The following is a 20,990-nucleotide window of genomic DNA, read 5'->3' as shown; positions in this document are numbered from 1 at the left end:
CAATAAAGTGAATGATTCCAGTTAGCTGACCTAAACTTTTGCCACCCAACATTTTGAAGTTGACAGGAGCCAGTTGAAAATTTGCAGTCTGTGTATTAATGTATTAATTGCCAATGACCATTCAGGCAACAAGCTGTATAAATATATCACCATGCAAAGATAAGTTTGAGCATTTTTTTTTTAAAAGAAGTTTAGTAAATGGAAAAAGTCCCTCAGTCATCTTATGATTAGTTTTGTAGAGGTTTCAGTTAGTCAGTAGAATTTTTGAATTGTCATTGCTACCTCCATAGCATTCTAAATTTCTTCTGCTGTGTGAACGTACTAGTGAGTGAGCATTTGTCATCTGTTAACTGAAATTGATGTAGCCAGATAATGTTATCCAGGCTGGGGTAGTCATACGGGCTGAGGGGCAACAACAGTGTTCTGAAGCACGAAAACAGAATTAACGCAGTCAGTGCGGACTCCTAACAAGTTACACTTCCTAAATCGGGCACACCAGTATTATTTTCTTTCATCACAAACAAAGCAGTATCATGTCTTCCTGTGTAATGGTGAGCCTTGCCTAATTATGTGTCCTGACGTTTCTACGTATTAGTTCAGCCCTGCAAATGTCTTATTCTGTAATTTGTGAACCTGCTAATTTTAGTACATTCTTTTAACCATCCGCAGAATATCATCACAGAACATGAAATTCGGAACATTTCTTGCGCTGCTCAAGACCCTGAGGATCTTTCTACTTTTGCTTACATCACCAAAGACTTAAAGTCAAGTTACCACTACTGTCATGTATTCAGCGCGTTTGATGTGGTCAGTCTCTTGGCATTTTTCATTTTTTTCTGAACTGGCAAAAAATTTTTAGGTGTGTTTTTTTTTGTCTTCTATGCCACTGAGCTGGGTGAAAAATAACCAACAGTGTTTTCTATTTCAGCTTTTGTAGAGTAATTAGGTGAAACCACTTGCAAAGGGTTGTGACTATCTGAGAGATGTGCAAAAATGAGCAAACAAACAGCCTGTCTTTTTAAGCCTAATGAATAAAAGTAGTGTCTCTGTTGGCCCACAGTCAACTCAAGCTCTGATAGGTGAGGTCCACCAGCATTGTTCACTGAAGACATTTATATCAATGTATTCAAAAGAGTAAAATTAAATTGAAGTTGACACATTTGCTCTTTGTAGCATAGAACATTTTTTTTTATAGCTTGCGATGTAGATTTCAGTCCTGGCAATTTATTAAATTACATTTCAGATTCTTTTAAACACAAAATAAAAGCAAAAGGGACAGTAGAAAAGCAGGACTTTTACTGAGCTTGTAATCTGCAGGCCTCTGACAAATGCTTCAGAGACATGAATTCAAATCCTATCACAGCTGATCGAGGTGAGCCTTGCCTAATTATGTGTTAACTTCAATTAACTGATAGTTAGAAATCACATGTTGGTCTTGTTAATAATGATCATGAAGCAATCATTTTGTGGTACAAATCCATCTGGTTCACTAGCATTCTTCAGAAGAGGACTATGCCACCTTTGTCCATTCTGGCCTATATATGACTTCAGACCCACAGCAGTGCCCTCTGACATGATCTAGAAAGCCATTCAGTTGCATCAAATCAGCTAAGAAAAGTTCAACAATAAAAGTCACTCCCTAGAGGAACACTGGGTGGAGTGGCACCAAATGGATTGCAGTAGTTGAAGAAGGCAGCTTACTGGCATTTTCGCAAGGGCACTCCAGGATGAGTAATACAGGTGACCTGTGAATCTCCCAAGCAGAGTCATAGAGACGTACAGCATGGAAATAAGCCCTTCGGTCCAACTCATCTGTGCCGACCAGATATCCCAAACCAATCTAGTTCCACCTGTCAGCATCCGGCCCATATCCCTCCAAACGCTTCTTATTCATTTACCCATCCAGATGCCTTTTAAATGTTGCAATTGTAATAGCCTCCACCACTTCCTCTGGCAGCTCATTCCATAGTCATACCACCCTCTCAGTGAAAAAGCTGCCCCTTGGGTCTCTTTTATATCTTTCACCTCTCACCCTAAACCTATGCCCTCTAGTTCTGGACTCTGCCACCCCAGGGAAAATACTTTGTCTGTTTATCCTATCCATGCCCCTCATGATTCTGTAAAACTCTCTAAGGTCACACCTCAGCCTCCAACGCTCCAGGGAAAACAGCCCTAGCCTATTCAACCTCTCCTTATAGCTCAAATCCTCCAACCCTGACAACATCAATGTAAATATTTTCTGAACCCTTTCAAGTTTCACAATATCTTTCTGATGGGAAGGAGACCAGAATTGCATGCAATATTCCAACAGTGGCCTAACCAACATGACCTCCCAACTCCTGTACTCAATACGCTGACCAATAAAGGAAAGCAAACCAAATGTCTTTTTCACCATCCTATCTAAGAATAAACAAATATGATAAAAGACCAATATCTGGTACATCACATTCTGTCTCTTGTGACCAAGTGGACTCCTTTAGAAGTGTAGTCAACAAGCAGGCATTTGATTTAGATGAAGCTGACAAAGTCCACAGTCTGTTGCTCGTTATTCAATATATGCCAACTGTAACCAGTTGACCCTCAAATTCACATTTGTCCTATTTTATATTTTCAAGGCATATTTTATGACAATTGTCACTTTCCAGAAACAATTAAATGAATGATTTTTTTTCATAAATTTTTACAACTAAAATAACATTTAATATTTAACAATCACTCGTACATTACAGGTTGGGTGAATTTAGATGGATTGTGGTAGATTAGTGATTTTGAGAAAATGTGACTTGAGACCTCTCTGTGGATTGCATTAAGCAAATTAATTTGGAATAAATAGCTACTATTGGTAATGGCAGTCATAGTTGTCGTAAAAAGCCATCTGCTAAACTCATGTCCTAAAGCGGAAAAAAGCTTTTGTCATTACCTGATCTAGCCTCCAAGCCCACAGCAATGTGTTTGACTCTTAAGTGCCTTCTGAAATGTCCTTTTGTTAAACTTCCTTTTTAAGGATGAGCAATAAAGACTAGTGTTGCTTTGAATAAGTGAATTTTGGAGGTTCATCTTATATATTTGAGTCCACATAATACATGATTCCAAGCATAATTTCTGTATTATCATTGAATGCTAGTACTCTGACTTGAGTATCTTCCCATAATATGTCCTTAGCTCAACTGTGTTCAAAAGCATAATCATTTCCAGTGTTTGAGTCCTTTATATAGCAGAGTTGCCATTAAGATTAATAGAGGAGTCTGTTGCGTATGTAAGGCTTTAGGCTGTGCAGAATTGGCTAACTCAGACTGTCATTGTATAGCTACACTAGTTAAATAAAGCTGAGGCAACCTTCATTCCATGATGTTCTTAAGGTATATATATTGCTTAGTGTTATATTGTGGCATAGATTGTAGGCCAGACAGGCAAGTATCTTGAAAGACAGTTAAGATAACATAACAGTATCTGTTGTTTCGGTATAAAGATCTACACGTCAGTCACATTCTGTATCTTGGAATCTCTGCAGTCAGTTGTTTTTTTTTGTGTACAATGTATACTAACATTAGCAAGCAGAAAACACTGTAATTGTTTGATATTATAGCTTTATCAATAGTTGCTTTAAATAAACATCAAGATATCTGACACAATAGAACACAACACATCTATGGTTTATGTTACACAGGCTAACATATAGAACACCATGAATGGTATCATGTTGGCACAAGTGAGCATTAAAAATTAGTTGTGACAACTAGCTAGTGGCACTACATGGATTTTAAGGGCAGAACAGGTCATAGCACAATGGCAGGTTTGAAATGTTTTTCCTAACAGTCATCAATCCTTCTCACCAACTCGTCAATTGAGAGCTGAAGTTACAACTATAAACAAGACTGAAGTACCAAAATTAATGGCCCCAACCTGTACTGAAACAGAGGGAATGTGCTATCTCTCTCTCTCGCTCTCTCTCTCTCTCTCTCTCTCTCTCTCTCTCTCTCTCCTTAGCAAAAAATGAATGAAAGGCTGCTGGAAATCAAATTTTAAAACAAAATGCACTTAAAGTGCTGCTGGACAACCCCAATCTAAGGGAGCTGGGCCTAGAACAAAATATTGTGGGAAAACAATCACAGCATAAAGTGATTTTCCACATTGAAAAGACCAATATCAGCTGATTCCATCACTTTCACTTCCAAATTAGCTCCTCACATTTTTATTAAAGTCTTTGTGATGGCATTAATGTGAATGTCACATACAGGTAAAACCTACGACTACAAGACTGCAATTTTGAAGGGGCAATAACACAATATATAAAAAAAACAAAAGCACAGAAAAGAACTACACTGTCATACAAATTCTTATTATGTCATTTTAAAGAGCAAGAAGGAAACACAAAGCAATGATTTGGCATTCTATGGATATTCTATCAGAACTTCAGTTATTTAAATAAAATATCAATCTTTATGGATCAACAGGCAAATGACACAGAATAACAAGCAGTCAAACCTCTCATTTTGGGGACTGAAACGTCCAAGAAGAATAAAGTCCTTTAGTATTTCTGATGATGACTGCAAAGATCCTGACCATTTTTTTTAAGATCTTCAAAGATCACCTCAAAGCTTGAGTCAGTTTCAGGTTACACAAGCTGAGTGCTTGTCATAATGCCAACAGTTATGTGAAGCAATCGATCAATTCATAGGTGTCATGCAAAGCTACAGAATGAGAGTTCGCAGAAAATAACTTAGCTGAAAGGCTGATTGAATTGGTTATTGCCACCAGAACTATTCAATCTCCCAGGAAAGCACTTTTGAACAAGCCCCAGAACTATACCATCAGTGCACCGTTAGACTTTGCTCTATCGTTATTATGGCATTATATCAGATCAGAGAGTCTAGTACTGTTAAGGTAATCACATGACATCATGATGTGACTTCTGTAAAAGTACCTAGCTCCCCTTCAGCCACTCTTTAAGATGGGCTGCAAATAGTCACTTGGTTATGTACATATCATGTACAGTAACATCAGTTAGCCTAGAACCCAGACTCTGTGTTTAAGTCTGTGATACTATAGTGTTGTACATAATTTGAATTGTAAATAAACTTCATCTGACTCTTTGGTGTATGCATCATGGGCTAATATACAGTAAATATATGGTAAGGTACAAGTGAAGGCTGTGGCCTGGCAGTATTGTTGCTAGACTATTAATCCAGAGACACAATGTCCTGAGTTTGAATCATGGTTGGAGGTGGAATTTGAATTCAAAACAAATCTGGAATTAGGAGTCTAATAATGATCTTGGAACCTTTTGTCATTTGTCGGAAAAAGAGAATCTGGTTCACTAATGTCCTCTAGGATGGAAACTGCCATCCTTACCTGGTAAGGCCCATATTTGACTCAAGACCCACAACACTCTTGATTCTTAACTGCCCTCTGAGTAGTTAGAGGCAGGGAAATAAATGTTGGCTTCACCATTGACACCTATATCCCATGAATCAATAAAAAGAAAAAACACAAACAACATCATATATTGTTGGATAATGCTGATAAATGACGTTAAATTTAGAAATGTTTACTACCCCCCTGAATATGACTTTCTATTACTATATGGTTATAAAAATTATAGGATGATCCAACCACAACCTTAGATTACAGGGTTATTGCAATGCGCCTAATCTTAAACTGCAAAACTTTGTAATCCGATTTATAGGAACCTTTAATATTTCTAGCTTATAATTAAGGTTGCATAAATTTTTGAGACCGAAAACTGTATCCCTCCTTTCTAAAACAATGCAAATTAATATATTTAACAGAACCTGCAACTTGCATTACAAAACTTAGTGGCGATTAGATAGTTTTTCTTTGCAACTGTGTAACTGTTCAATGGCAGCTTCATTTAGTCGACTTGCAGAATTGATCAATTAATGTTTAGAATGAACTCAATTAATCTGGGCGCAACCTTGCTATATAACGGGAAGGATTATTCTTTAGAACACAGTAGAGCTACGGACACATGGGAAGAATACTAGCCAATCCTGAGAATTTTGTATTAGCATTCCAATGATAATACAGAAATGATATTTGGGATTATATATTATGTGGACTCAAATATATAAAAAGGTGAACCTCCAAAATTCACTTATTCAAAGGAGAAAGGCATCTCTGCAACACTAGCCTTCCTTGATCATCTTAAACAGGGAGTTCAGTCTACTAGAGCACTGGGAGAAAACATACTTTTAATTTCAACATTGTGAGATCTAAGGATCAATTATGGGAAAATGTTCAAGTCACAATATTAGCCATTCCAGAGAATATTTGTAGAAGCATTCTAATGGTAATATACTGGAAATAGTTCAAACAGAAATGGCTAGAAAATGAACCCCAGTGCTGCAGACGTCTCCAGTTAGAATCAGCAACTCAGCTGCAGTGGAATAGATCCTGTTGTTTCCATGGAGATCCAGAGTGTTGCAGTGAAAGTTGTTGGCAGTAAGCGCATTAGATATTAGCAATCTGTCAGTTAAAACTGCTGATACGATACAACCTTTGAATCGTAATTACATTACGTAGCCTCAGAGAGCAAAATATAATTAGGTAGAATGAATAATCTGTCAAAAGCAAACACCCTGGAGTTATTTATTTATATATTGATACTCATATCAAATCAGAAGTGTGTCAGTTGGTGCAAAACATCAAGAAAAACAGGTTTAAGGGAGAATTTTACTAAAGCAGCTTGAGAGCACGAACTTATTGTAAAATTTGATATGATGAGTTGAACTTTACCTTAAAAATGGCATGTTTCATAATTAAAGTGATGTGCTGCTGGTTTAAAATTAATAAAAGATAATGTAACAAGACATGACATTCATCATTCTTATTTTAATAATATGAATTAGAATGATGAACATACTTCAGAGTGCTCTGTTTCTCATCTCCTATCCACTGAAGTTAGAAAATATAGTCATTTGCGCACAATTTCATCCACTTTAATTTTATTAAGTTGCCTTCAAATGATACTTATAAATCCAACAGTTGTTTTGTTTCTCTCATTTCTCCTCCAGAATTTAGCCTATGAGATCATTTTAACACTTGGACAAGCTTTCGAAGTGGCTTATCAGTTGGCCCTACAAGCCAGGAAAGGTGGCCATGGCCCGCCCACAATGCAAGATAGCCTTGAAAGTAAAGCTGGCAAACCCATTCCAAAGCCGCGAGCAAGTATCCGGAAATCTGTGGTAAGAGTCTAATAAGCAGATAGATGCATAGCAACAAGATGGATCCTTTTCTGCTTGTTATTGGCAGTAAGCAATTCATTGTATCTCAGTGCCGCACTTGGAGATCTTGTGCATTAAGGACTAGCTGTCTGCTGATATAAATTGGATGCGAGATTGTTTAACATGCAACAAACAGTCAGAAGGAAATAAGTTAACAATGACCTTTCAATAGTAATTATACAAATGAATTGCTATCTGACATGCACATTGTTGTATGTGCTGCTAGTGAGCTGTTGCAAACAGTAAATCGAGACTGAAATTTCTCCATAGGGACCTGCAGCAAGCCAAAGCTTGCTTTTGTCACCAACAGAGGAGCTATAATGTATCCAAGAAATACGGTTTCTGACTATGCGTTAAATCATTAATCATGTGAGATTTCTAACCTTTATTGTTTATCAGTGGAAGAGCAGGAAAGATGACAAGCATATTTGTAAAATATTCTGCTAATCGCTAACTTAAATATGAATTAATTGAGCCCACTTTATCATTTTGCTGCTAGGTACGCAATGCTATTTTTGGGAGGGTGATTAAGTGGAGACATGCTCCATACCTCCTGGTGCCCAGTTGTTAAGTTGAGAGTGCAGAAACCCTGGCAGCAGGTTACTGGCTCATTCTCTTTGCCCAGGAATGGTAACCAGGATAGAATTGAAACATGACTAAACAGACTAATCATGCAGTATATATAGAATAGATCATTCCTAAACCTGTGCAGCATGAAAAAATACATCAGCTCAAACACATTTCTACTTGAATGCATTCAGTCTGCTGGTTCTCAAAATGCACATTGGGTGATTTCAGCTAACAGGAAACAACTCTTGAAATGACCATTAAAAACTAATCTGCTATTCGATAACTGGTTAAGAAAAGATTTGTGAGGATGCTATCACAAATTTACAGAAATTTGATTTAATGTCTTTCCAGTTTAATGTGAAAACCTGTGGGAAAGGTTCAGCTACAAAAGTGAGGGGGAGGGGTGACCATTAAATTTGCATAGATTTTAATTTCAATAAAGTTATGACTCTGACATAAAGTACCAGAAATGCTGTAGGATAGGATGTGCAAGCTTTAATTAATTTCCTTTTAGTTTGTTATTTTAGTTTCCTCTTCTCCGTCTTATTTTGAAATATTAAGTGAAAAGAAACGAACCCCTGAGCTGTTCCCCTCGCTGCATTCCAAATGAAATAAGAAAAACTGGTAAACTGTTTCCTCAACCATGCTGTACTCTCAGTCCACCCATCAAGACAAAAGGATCCTAGCTGTCATGATCATTTATCCTACACTATGCCACAGAAGGAAAGTGTGAATAACCTTAGCATGGCCCCTCAAACTCTGATGGATTATAACAGTTTGGTCTGTTAGCCACAGTCTGAGTTACTGTCTTGTTGCCTGCATTTATCAGAAACTCACCACCTGTCCCCAGCTATCGATTCACTCAGCTGTTGCAGGCATAAACTCTGACTTAATTGCTGCACATTCTAGAGAAAGGATTCAAGAATACCTCACACAATCGGTGAATCAATGTAACATATTCTGCAGAAAATTCCAGCTTTCTAACATTCAGCAAGCACCTGGATAAAAGTATCTTAGTTATGAATGAACAAGCCTACATTGGCCAAATAACTCAAAATAAATGCCCTGCACTTTGACATCTGAAATCTGAAAAAAGGAACTCTCAAATTCAAGCAAAAACTGCATATTCTGATATGCAGTTCCAACTATAGTCCTATATTTGAAGAAGGAAAGCATGAGGGAATACTGAAATGTTCTAAACGTTGAAACCTGCTACTGCATACAGTGTAGCACCAGAACAGATTTCATTCACGTAGGAACACTTTATAGCAATATTTCTCAAAACAGCGAATGTATTTTTAATGTTGACACTGCTGTCTTTGTCTGCTCCATCTTCTTGTGTCGCTGTCCCCCACTCTTTGCTCCGTCACTTGTGTGAACAGTAATTTCTTTTAATAGTTTGGAGTTCATGGACCCTTTCCAAATCGTCATTTTCAGGCAGCTCAGGAAATGGATGATTAATGAGAGAATCATTCTTGAATTTTTCTTGTGATTTGTCTGTCCTGGCCTCATTCACCACTCTGCTGGCTATTAATAGCACCCACATGCTGCAGCCAGAGAGTTACTGCTTTCCCATAAATTCTCAGTATGACAACTTGGCATTATCCCCTTGAAAACGCAACCTATTTTATTGGCACTCATAAAGAGCTTCAGGGGAAGCCTTTTGGCGGTGATAGCTGGTGTCAAAGGTGGCTAGCAATGGTCCAAAAGCTCTGATCCTGAATTGAACAACTTCATCAACTGCAGCCACAAACGCACCAAATCACATCTTCATTTCACCATGAATGGGCTTTTGTGCGGTGGTTGGAAGATGAGTATTGGTGAATGGTGAAGTGCTGTTTTCTTCCGTGCACTTTTACCTTGTGCTCTGGTGGAACATTATCCAGGCTGAATGCAGAGCAACGTATCCCTTAGGCTTCTCAAAAGTAGAGGCCGGCACATCAGTTTGTGTTGCTAATTCTGGCTGGATACATTTCGGGAGATGGCAGTGGACGTAATGTCACGGAAAGCCAGTGGTATGGCGTGAGCTGACTCTGAGGGGAAGCAAGGACCTGGTTCCTCACTGACATGATCAGAAATCCCCTTAGAGATAGGAAATGTCTGCCACCTGTCCCCTTCCTGCCCCAGGCCTGGTTTAAGAATCATTTAAATCTGGAGGGTTTTATAACAAAAATTAGGAAACTTTTAGTTGGCAAATGTAACTTGAAGACACCTCAATGCAACTTTTACTTTAAAAAAAGGGTGCTACGAGTATAATGTCACCACTATAAACTACTGCTGCTGCTTAGAATCACTGCCTTGTTTCAAGATTAAGAGATGCGACTCTCAAAGTATTCTCACTCGCACTTAGACCAACAATAGCGCGTTCTGTTCTATCCGCTATAGATCGGGTCCGGAGCTACATCAGGAACAGGGAGATCAACTGGTTCACGGGACAGTGGCAATAAAATACAGCCTTTCCCGATGCTTCAATATTTCAAGAACACGGCACTCTAGCCCTGCTCTCTTGTGCGTGATTCGTGGTACCTGGGATCACCCCCGGAGTCAGTCACAGAGAACGGAGCACCGAAGCCATGCCAAATCGACAGCAGGATCCTAGACAAGTCCTCCAATTAAATCTGACCCAAAGTTAGGGCCGCTTGTCCCCACCCTCCATCCTCCCAAAAGCTGGTCAGATAAGCCACCATTCCCATTGCAACCTGACAAAATCCCAGCCACTCGGAGTCTTAATAACTTCTTTTTTGGTTTAAGGAGATTTGAATTTGATTGGATGTGTGTGTTGTTAAAATCCCTCCCGGAATATTTTTCTGCCAGGAAGTTGATGCTGGTTCCATTGCACTCCTGACTATTCCGGGAGGCTGGCAATCCTCATTGGTTTCCGGTGTGTGGAAACCGACCTGAGTGCCAAATTGAATTTCCCTGGCGAGCATTAAAGCTGCTCTATCTGCTTTTCCTCTTCAAAATTGAATCTGACAATCCACTTATCTTAGCGGGGATTGCCATTTGGCAAGTGCTATAGGGTAATGCATGTTGAGTGTTACAATCGAGGATATTGGGGAAAATAGAATAATTTTTTCCTCTGTTTTCATTTCAACCCTGTCCTCTTCCAATGAACCCCTAATGCTCCCAATATCTCGGTGAGTGGAGAAGGCAAGATGAATTTTAGGTTGTCTACCTTTCCATTCTGGGGAGTTGCGAGAGAGTGCTTACCATCAGTATTGCAGTAATAGGTGGAATTGTTTCCTTGGTTCTATTTGACAGATTGACAGGAGAGCTGGGCATTATTATTCTGCCAGGGCATGTGTGATAGTTGGGGAAAAGTCCTGGGCAGCTCTGGACCTAAGTTATGGAGGTAGGAATAGGGGACACTGTGCATAATATCATTGACAACGCTGTTGTGCTGTTGTCATTCAGAGGATCACAATACAAACTCTGTTTTGTTATGAGAAAATGCTTAATTGTGCATACTTTCCAGTATGCTAATCTCCAAAACATCTGGAGACAAGTTTATAGCAAAGGCATTGGTGAGGCCAAATTTTGCCACAGAATATGGCAAGACTGAAGATGGCAGGACCTCACTTTATTGAGAATCTGCACCTTCTGCCTTGTGGGCAACTGAATGGGCACTGCAGCTAGCCCCCAGGATGAAACACTAGCAATATAAGGCTGCAGTGTGTAGGTTACTCCCTGGTCATCAAGGGTTGGGAAGGGGGATGTTGTCCGTCATTGATATGGCACAGGAATGCCTTCAGTTTGGAGGTGGTAGGGAAGTTGGAGATCAGGGCCAGGGGAATTCTGAAGACTTGAGGAGCATGGGAAGAGTCCAGAAGGAACCTGTGATCATAGAATTGGTGCCTGCTGCCTCATGTTGCCAGATCAGTGTAGGGTCAGTCCTTCTCAAACAAGATTTCCAGATGAACCTGAAACATGTTAGGAAGCATGCTGCCTTTCCAAGATGAAAGCCTGATCTTCATTGTTATTCTGCATATGCGAGCTAAATGAGCCAGGGTACAATTTATAACTGCATCCTCAGACCCTCTCTCAGTAGTTGCAGAGTTGGGGGGGGGGGGGGGTGCTGGTGAAGATTTCACATTGAGTCCATAATTATTTATTCATTTCACTCACCAGTCTTCCTCCTTCCTTCATGAAAGCATTCCCAAGTTGGGCAGCAGTCTCTCTCCAGTAGCTTTCCACTAAAATTCCATGTCTAAGCATATCTTTAAGCTTCATTACAGAAACAAAGAGGTCTCTGCCATTGGGTGAAGTGAGATGGCACAGAAAGCAGACTCCCATTGGCTGTGTTTAATCATAGTATATATGAACTAACACCCCTTCTAACCCCAACCAATACCAAAACAGCTAGTGCAGCTGATAGCCTAACAAATTGGTAAATCATTTTGCGATGTTGTTAGGATAAAATTGTATTACCGAATGTATTTAGCACTTTGAAACCTGTCTCTTGGACATGAGATTTTTGTTCAAATCATTTTTCTGAGGTTTCCCTTGCTGCTTCTGTTATAAGTTGAAGTGAACAAGGATGTGTAAACTTCTGGTTGAGTATTCACCATAAAAGCAATGGAAAAAATTCAAGTTGCCCGGTTGCATGCCAATGCAATTTGCAGTTTGGCTTTTACATGCCTTACAGCACTGACAGGATTACTTGTGGTGCTGATGAGGAACTGTACAGTGACCATGAGGGTCTTTGAGGTGCTGAGAACTTTACAGGGCTGTTGTGCCTCAACAAATCCCAGTTGGAAGGACACCAGCATTTGTGCAGAAAGCTAAGGTGTTCCTTTTTGAGAAATACATGTTTGTCGAGGAAAACAAAATGTAAAAATTCCAGAGCAATTAAAATGAAGCAGCTTTATGCAGCAAGGGAATTTGGTGTTAATGTGTCTTTCTTGGACCAGGTATAAATTCAAGTTCAACCTCTTCTGCAAAATTGGCACTTTTTAAATGAATAAATATCTGCTTGTTAATTTTCTTCAGAATGAAGTATGGATTTATGTTTCCTGTAGCCCTAAACTTGTACCGTATTAGTTAAATCAAATGTGAAAATGTAATTTCAGTTGGAAAAAAAATGTCTTGTAGATTTTTCCCAAGCGATATAAATGGGTTCTAGGATGGTTAAAAGATCTGTCTCCAAACCACAGTCTGTTTTTGCCAATGCATTAAAAGTAATGTTGTAGGGATCAGCTATGCCCCATTCTTGCACTTGTGGCAAGTTTCCATTTTAATCACTTTAGGGAGCTGTGGAATAGAAATAAGATGGTGCCACAATAGGAGGGAGTGAAAGTCATCATTGGCAGCTCCCTTACATCACACCTATTTCCAGCTGATGACACTAAATAGATAATGGGCATGGCATGGGCCGGAGAGTTGGTGATAATGAGAAAGCCCAGGAGAGCGTTTGGTCTTGTATAATTTTTAGATAACAACACTTGAAAGTGTCTCTTTTGCTAAGAATGCCTCTGCATTTTTATGACGCATATGTATAGCTATGTTGTTTACACTTTCTTTCAGGTGAAACATCCAAATAACAGATGGTCCTTAGATCATATTTACACCCCTCACAGGCCTCCCCATCCTCCTCCTCCTCCTCCTCCTCCTCTTCCTCTTCCTTCCAAGTTTCATCATTCTCTGCCGCACAAGTTTCAGGTCTTATTTTTCCTTTGTGTGCATTGCTGTGTCTTTCCCTCTTGAGTTTTTCCTCTGGCATCAAATGTTATTAACTGTCCAAGGCTAAAATTCAGTTGGTGTGATGCTTCAATATAGCGCTTCAGAAAAATGTTTTTCAATTTGTTTGAATTTGATTAAAAGGAAGCAGCTCATTTTATTAAAGCATCCAAGGAACTGGCCCACCAACAATGTGCAACATTTGAAAATGGCTCTTAGTTCCCTTTCAGTAAAACAAAATAGCAGATTGAATTTAATCTCAAAATCACAACCGATTTTTGAATTATTGGTCAATGTAAATGGGCATTCAGAAGCTAGATTCTGTCAAACAAATAAGTTGAATGCATTTTGTTTGTAAAATAATCAGGATAAAATGATGTGAATTGAAATGTAATGCTATGTTTATAAATCTGCTGATACCCATCTTACCTTCTGGGGGTCCTGGTGCAGCTTAGCATGTCTATACCTGCAACTTTTTCAGGCAAGCTTAGTTTGAATTTCTGTATTATTATAGATGCTAATGAGATATAAGCCTGCATTAAAAACAACCATAGCTTTTTGTAGGTTCTCTGATGCGCATTTAATTATTTATGAATGAAGTATTATTCCAGCAGCTCCATCATGACGCCACAACTTCAATAAGGTTTTTCAAAGACCTTTATTAAGAATAGAAAACAAATGTGGCATTTGGAGTTTTGTTGGGCACACATTGAATTTTAGCCTAGACATTCGCTGTGTTCATTGTTCAATCTTAACACCTACAGACCTTAACTTCATTGCAGACATGTCAAACTGATCCTTTTATACATTTAAAGAAAAACTAATTTGCTGAACAGAGTGCAGTGTGGAAGCATGTAAAATGACTGCATGTTACTGCAGTATTACCTCCTTGGCATCTTGACTACCCTCTGAAGGCCCAGCATTCTCTCACTATATAGGATCTAAAAGGAACAGCCTGTGGTCTGAAACCAATAGTCATCACTAATGAGACACCACCTACTTTTGGAAAAAAAATGTGTGGCATGCTATAGATAATATAGTCATATTATGTATTTCTGTATAGATCACAAATGCCCATTCCATTCTGGAATCTTATGGAATTTTGAGCTGCTGTATTATTTAGAGCTAAATGATGGAATTTAATTTTGCTATTTAAAATTATTCTAAAATGTAATCCTTTTGGATATGCAGTCTTTCTGACCATGTGCAACATTTTAATCATGGTTTTGTTTTAAAATGATTTTAAAAATTGAATGCATTAGGATTGGATATTGCTTTCGTGGCTTGGACCTTACAGGATGCTTACTAACAGTACAGTGAAAATTAGCAGTTTAATTGAACATTTTTCAAATTGGCCTGAATTAATGCCACTAGAGATTCAAAAAAGAATATTTTCTTATTTGCAGTAAGCAAAACAATGCAGTTAGCAAAGCAAATATACACCCCGTGCTGTTAGTATTAAGCTTGTTAAATCTGCCACTTTGTGTTTTGCTGCTTGTTTTAAAATGGTGGTATATGTTTCCAGTAACTGAGCACCTCAGCTTTTGGTGCAAATGGAATGGCTTTATAATCCTAATATCTAGTGCATCAAATGTACATTTGATTTTTCATTCAAGAAATTTGCTTAATGTATTATTTTAGAATCCTGTGTGTTTAATCACACCAATGTAAAGATTTTCTTTTAGCCCACCTGGCAGTAAGATCTCTAAGTTGCACCTTCCAGGTTTTCAGATCTTAAAAACCTCCATGAAATTATGAGTCAGATGATGGGTTTAAACGTAATCTATGTTAAGTAAATAGTCGAAAGTAATACAGTGGAGCAACTTACCAACTCTTCTGAGTTTTGTTGGTTGCTATAATTACTGTACTTTGGTATCACACAGACTTCATGGAAGGTGCTTCAAATATATTTTGTTTAACTTAGGTTATGGATAATATGCCTTAACATACAAGTTGCTCTATAGTTTATTAGTATTTTTGAATGATGTATTGTTTACGCACAATAACAATGAATTGTGCTGTGGTGAGATTTCCCCTTTAACAGTTTTAATCGCACCGTCTCTAGGAGATGCAGAATGGTAATAAGGCGGATACCAACAACGAATGGTCTTTTTTTACATGATTTCATCAAAGACCAGTTTCTGTAAAACACTAGGTACGTGTCTTTTGCAGCTGGCCTATGCTGTAATCGTCTAAATAGTGTAATTTAAAATGAGCACAAAACAATTGACGTTTCTAAACTTCCAAGTATCATGCAGCAGTGGGGTAAGGGTGGAGGTGGTGGTGGGGGGTGTGGGGGGGGGAAGGGAAATATCACCAGGTCTGTTTTTCTTTCTTTTGACCCATTTTAAAAAAAATATATTTGCCTCCTCTCCCCGAGTGGATGGTCAGTTGGCCTACAGCCAGGGCAGTCTGATACCTGTCTAAACAGGGCGTTGTGTGGTGGTGTGTGGAAGTGGCCTAGGATGAAACTGCCTCTGTTTCCTCCTCGTCGCCTACCCCACCTCCCCCCAGCTAGTGTAGGAATGCCTCATCTCCTCTCCGTGCTTGTCCTTAAGGGTCAACCTAGATTCGGAATTCCTCGTGTGGGAAGTTGCAGATTCAAGCCTGCAACCAAGCCAGCCCATGGCACAACCTACTATGCTGCTCTGTGGCCAGTGGGTGTTCCTATTCTCTAGGGTTGTTGCTGGTTCTATGACCATTTAAAGAATCACTTCTAGTAAGTAGTCTGCTTTATTAGGGCTAGCTCTCAAGAGCGAAAGATTCACATCACTTAAGTGTCTTTTGAGGCCCTTTCATTAGTATTATTGTTGTTGCTCAATGTTCAGTACCAACCTTCCAATGGATTCACTTGAACTGTCACTTCTAACACTTGCAGTGGTAAATTTATTTACCTAGCTAGTGAAGCTTCAACCATAAGTTGACAAAGACTTGGCAGTTTATGTAAGGCCTTAAAACAGCCACAAAACACAATTTCTGTAAATTCATGTTATTTTAGCAATATCCAGTAATACATAGTATGCTGGTCAGCCAATAGTCTCCCCAAATTGTAAAACATTCCTGTAAAATTTTCAGATTTCTATTGCATTGTAATTAATTTCAATTTCATTATTGTGATCGAACACCTCAGTAAAAGAAATCAATTAGCTATATTCCCAATAAGGTGCGATTATACCTTTAGTTTTCATCTTTATTTGAATCATTTATAGTGGAAACAAAACTAGTTGGTTGACAAACTTATTTCAGATAACTGGGTTTTGATGCATATATGTGTGTGTGCGTGCGCGTGTGTGTGTGTGTGTATATGTGCACTCTTCACATGTTGGAATGACCCCTCCTACCATCCCAGCATCCAGTATACCTGAGATGTTCAGTAGGTGCGGAAGCCAGGCTTAACATTCATATGGCTGAGGAAGTCATGTGATGGAGCTACTGTACTTTGCTGTTATTAAAATGCAACTACTGTTTCTTTCAGTAGAATTGAAATGGAATGTAGCCTTACTTCATGTCAAAGAGAATTTGAACATGGTTTGTGGAGGCATTAAAACTCTAGTGCGTTTATTAATTTTGTTATTCATCAGTAATTGATATCCCCATTTGCTAAGGAAGTCTTCTTTTTATTCTTTGCCTGCAGATCGATCAACCTCTTCTGGAACAAAAGACTCATCCTAATGTACCTTGGATTGTGGAACCTGTACAAGAATCAAAAAGGGCGATGAGCACTAAGTATGAGACCACGATATTCTAAACGCTATGTCTCATTCTCCTCTGTCTGTGCCTTCGCACTCTTTTGAGCAATCCCTGCAAGCAGCACATTTTGTCTCCTCTGGTGACCTCTGACCCAGTGGAGAGGAAAACTGCACTCGCTGAGTGACCTTTACACAGTTACTGTCATCACTGCATGAAGCTGCTATTTTTCCTTGACATTCCTCCCACTGTAGCAACAGGAATGACACTGACACACGACAACTGTCTTTAGACTTATTTAAAACCAGTCCATCAGAAGGATTTAAGCTGATGCAGTTTCAAGAGTTTTTTTCTTGGTCTTGATGTAACTTTGCTCTTCAAATTTTTTCGGGTCATCGCGATTTAGAAGAAATCAGTGGACTCTAACTCTCAAGCTCTCTTCTGCCCATCTGATAACTTGAATGCTGCTAAAAGCTGATAACAAGTCTTAAGCTTTTTTTAAAAAATTTCTTTTGGACTAACACTTTTTCACAAAAATATCTGCAATTTATGTATTGTAGTCTTGGGATATTGTTTGAAAAAAGGCTAAGCTATTTCGATAACTGCTTTTGATTTGAAATTACTGCTGTTTTAGTGATTTGCAAATGCTTTAGGTAATTGTTGTGAAGTTCACTATTGTTTTACTGGAAATTTCACAACATATCAACATTCAATCAGACCAGTACCTTCAGATTCCTCTTGCCCTTGTTTCAAACACTGATCTGCACTGAAAAGAATTTTATGATTTTTTTTTTTTTGGTAATGTGGTACGGCAAATGTTAGTATGAGGATTTTTAAATTTTTTTTCAGGTAAGCAGTAGTGATTTTGTGACATTTTGCTCCTAAATGTGAAAGAATAAAGAATGTTTTAAAAGACAGAAACAAAAATCAGGAGTTTTACACTTGAAACCAATTTTCAGTCTTATTTCTAAAGCAGTATTCAGCATAGTTATCTAATTTTAAAACATTTTGTCCAGTGGCAATTGAGAGGCTCAATGGAAGTGAATTCCCATTTTTTAAAAACAATTTTCTCTATGACTTTGGTGGGGAGAAAGACATCCATCATTCCAATGCAGCCGATCGCGATGTTGGTGAGGTCCTTTGTGCAGTAGAAGAAGGTGTTAATTTCTGCAAACTGACAGCATTGCATTACAGGTGGAGGCACATTGCGTATTCAATACCGTGCACTGACAATGGATACGTTAGCAATCCAAGTAACAGTGCTGGATGCAGAAGAGGTTGCCTTTTCAGATTTTAAAAAAATAGCTATTTCAGAAAATCTATTGTCTGCACGTGTGGTTGTGAAATTTAAATGAAACATGGCACAATGAATATATTTTTGTTCTATAGTACAAAACACAAAATATCACGAATAGTGACTTGCTTGGCAGTGTGATGCATCTTCCGTTAGAGGCAAAGACTAAGATCTGTGACTGATTTCTTTCAAAACAATGCAGCACATGACGTTTTTTGAACTAAACCTGTGAAACCACAATCAACTGATTTACTACCTGGAACGATCAGTGTTTATTGAATATGAGAATCATCTTGTTTCTCAATTGTTTGCAAAAAATAAGATGCAGCTGCCTATAATACAGCTATGCTGCATTGCCAATTGAAACCACGTTGAGCTCGAATTTAACTATGGTGTGAATAGGCAGCACTGTAAAGAATGGCATCATCTATTTGAGACAAAAATCTATTGTGAATCAATTTAATGTTTATTTTAGAATCCTTATTGAACTTGTGTAATAATGGTCTTAAGTTGTTTCAATGTTACATTATTTTTATATGATATAGAAATTAAGCTGGGCTTACTGATAAAGGTCACCCAAATATAAGTTAAGGAATGACCATTAGAGCTTGGATTGTAATTGATAATCAAATGTATATTGTACGGTTGGACTGAATTTTAGTTCAATTCAGTGTTAATCTTTTAATACAGTATTATAGTACTTGAACAATGCGGTTTCCTTGTACATATCTTGCCTATTCACTGTTGATACATGTATGTAGTAATTTGGCAGTTTAAAAAAAACACTGTAAACATGGTACCAAAATGAAAATGTATGGGGATAAAATAGTGGCCTCGCTGCAACTAATCATTGTATATATGCTTGGGCTTCCAGTTACAAATTTTGTAATTTTGTCATTATTTATATCCTGCAAAAGCACATTAAATAAACAGGATGTATAAACATAGACGTTTTACAATTTGTTTCACTGTTTTGCGAACGTTATTATCTCATGTTCATTAAAGGCCAAAAGCCTGCATTTTGATCAAATTGTGAATTGGTCAGAATCCCTTTCTCCTATAGTATTTATCAGAGCATTAGTTTGAATCAGGAGGTGTACCTTTTTGAATTATTTACAATGTATATAAATTATGGTGTTGGAATTTGAAACTCAATTGATTCCTGGTTGTAAATCCATTTGATGCCAAAGTTTTCCTTTATCATTTAGCCTTATGGGATCTTTAGTTAATCCGAATGGAAGCATACTGGATCGCTATAGATTCCACACCACAAACCTGAATTGTCACGATTCTTCATTAGATAATTATATATTGATTCCCTAAAGGCAACTGTATATTAAGCAGAAGTGTGAAATACAAACCTTAATTTCCTGTTTCTGAGATTCATGGTATTTATTTGTACCCAATTTGAATTTAATAGTCATTCACATTTGATCAAATTTATGGCTGCATTTGTGACTTAAGTTCATATTTTACTGTATTTTCAATATCATCCATGGAAGGGATGAAAAACCTCCAACTCACACAAGAAATATTCTAAGGTGGATGGAAATTGAATCCTCCTGGCCTTTAATAAAAGACACAATCACTGGAGACTTCAAAACAGTCAAGCAGTTCTGTAGGCACGTTGACATGGTATCAATAAAATGGCTGAATAAATCTAATAAAGGTTTATAAAAAAAAATTGTATGAGGATGTTTAATTCTGATCTTATTTGTCAAAATTATTATTGTTTTACCAAAGAAATAAACACCATTCATACATCATAAAATACAGTGGTGAGAGGAGGAGCTTTTCTAATCCTTGTAAAACAGCTTTATCCTTCCAGACCTATAAGGCTATATGTTCAACCTCTGTCATTAACTCTCATCCAAGCTGTCTTTTTGGTCTAACTACATCATTTGACATACACACTCAATGTTTTCATTGCTGTATAAAGGACAGAGAATAGACAGTGAGCTGAATCAGGCAGGCGTGAGATGTCAGTTGAAAGTACACATCAGTCACTTGATGTGCCAGCAAACTGCTTTATTCCTACAACTTTGCTGAATAAATAGTGGAAGTTTGACTTTTACTGTCCTGGTGAACAGCACACTGATGTGATTAGCATAATACCAATTAAATATTTAATTTAGTTATATGAAATCAATGAGGTTTAAATAGAGACCATCCAAACAAGGAAGGAGCAGACATGTCATTTATATTCCAAATTTAATATCAATGCTGACATTAGTGCAGCATTGCCTCCTCAAAAATTCTTATAATTCTTCACAAGGAGGGAGTGCCTCCTGGTGCACCTTATTTGTTAAAGTTGCATTTTTTTAATCTCAATAACATTACAGGAATATTCTATGTTGACCCATGAAATTTCTGTAAAAACTGATTTGTTGGTATGCATCAGCAATTGATCAAAATGATGTTGAAGGAATACTGCTGAGACTTCTGTAACCAGATAGTGAGGAATTTCTACCCTGAACAAGTTTGCCAATGTTACCGAGGTTTCATGGCCTTCAATATGT

The 20,990-nt window shown here is 38.0% G+C and overlaps 1 protein-coding gene across 22 annotated transcripts in view; it reads left to right on the top strand.

The window, feature by feature from the left end:
- anks1b (ankyrin repeat and sterile alpha motif domain containing 1B) overlaps window positions 1–19,418 on the top strand; it is an 810,941-nt gene extending 791,523 nt beyond the window's left edge. For 15 of the 22 annotated variants that reach the window (XM_072562474.1, XM_072562483.1, XM_072562481.1 and 12 more), the window contains 5 exons: window positions 670–807; window positions 7,035–7,205; window positions 13,338–13,472; window positions 15,556–15,645; window positions 17,125–19,418. In XM_072562474.1, coding sequence (XP_072418575.1) covers window positions 670–807; window positions 7,035–7,205; window positions 13,338–13,472; window positions 15,556–15,612 — 501 coding nt within the window. In that variant the 3' untranslated portion in view covers window positions 15,613–15,645; window positions 17,125–19,418. The other 7 variants (XM_072562476.1, XM_072562493.1, XM_072562495.1 and 4 more) reach the window with 4 other exon arrangements.
- The last annotated feature ends 1,572 nt before the right edge of the window (window positions 19,419–20,990 follow it).

The sequence above is a fragment of the Chiloscyllium punctatum genome, chromosome 44, assembly GCF_047496795.1.
Source record: "Chiloscyllium punctatum isolate Juve2018m chromosome 44, sChiPun1.3, whole genome shotgun sequence".
In the NCBI taxonomy this organism is placed as follows: Eukaryota; Metazoa; Chordata; class Chondrichthyes; order Orectolobiformes; family Hemiscylliidae; genus Chiloscyllium; species Chiloscyllium punctatum.
This window is presented reverse-complemented; position numbering and strand designations above follow the sequence as displayed.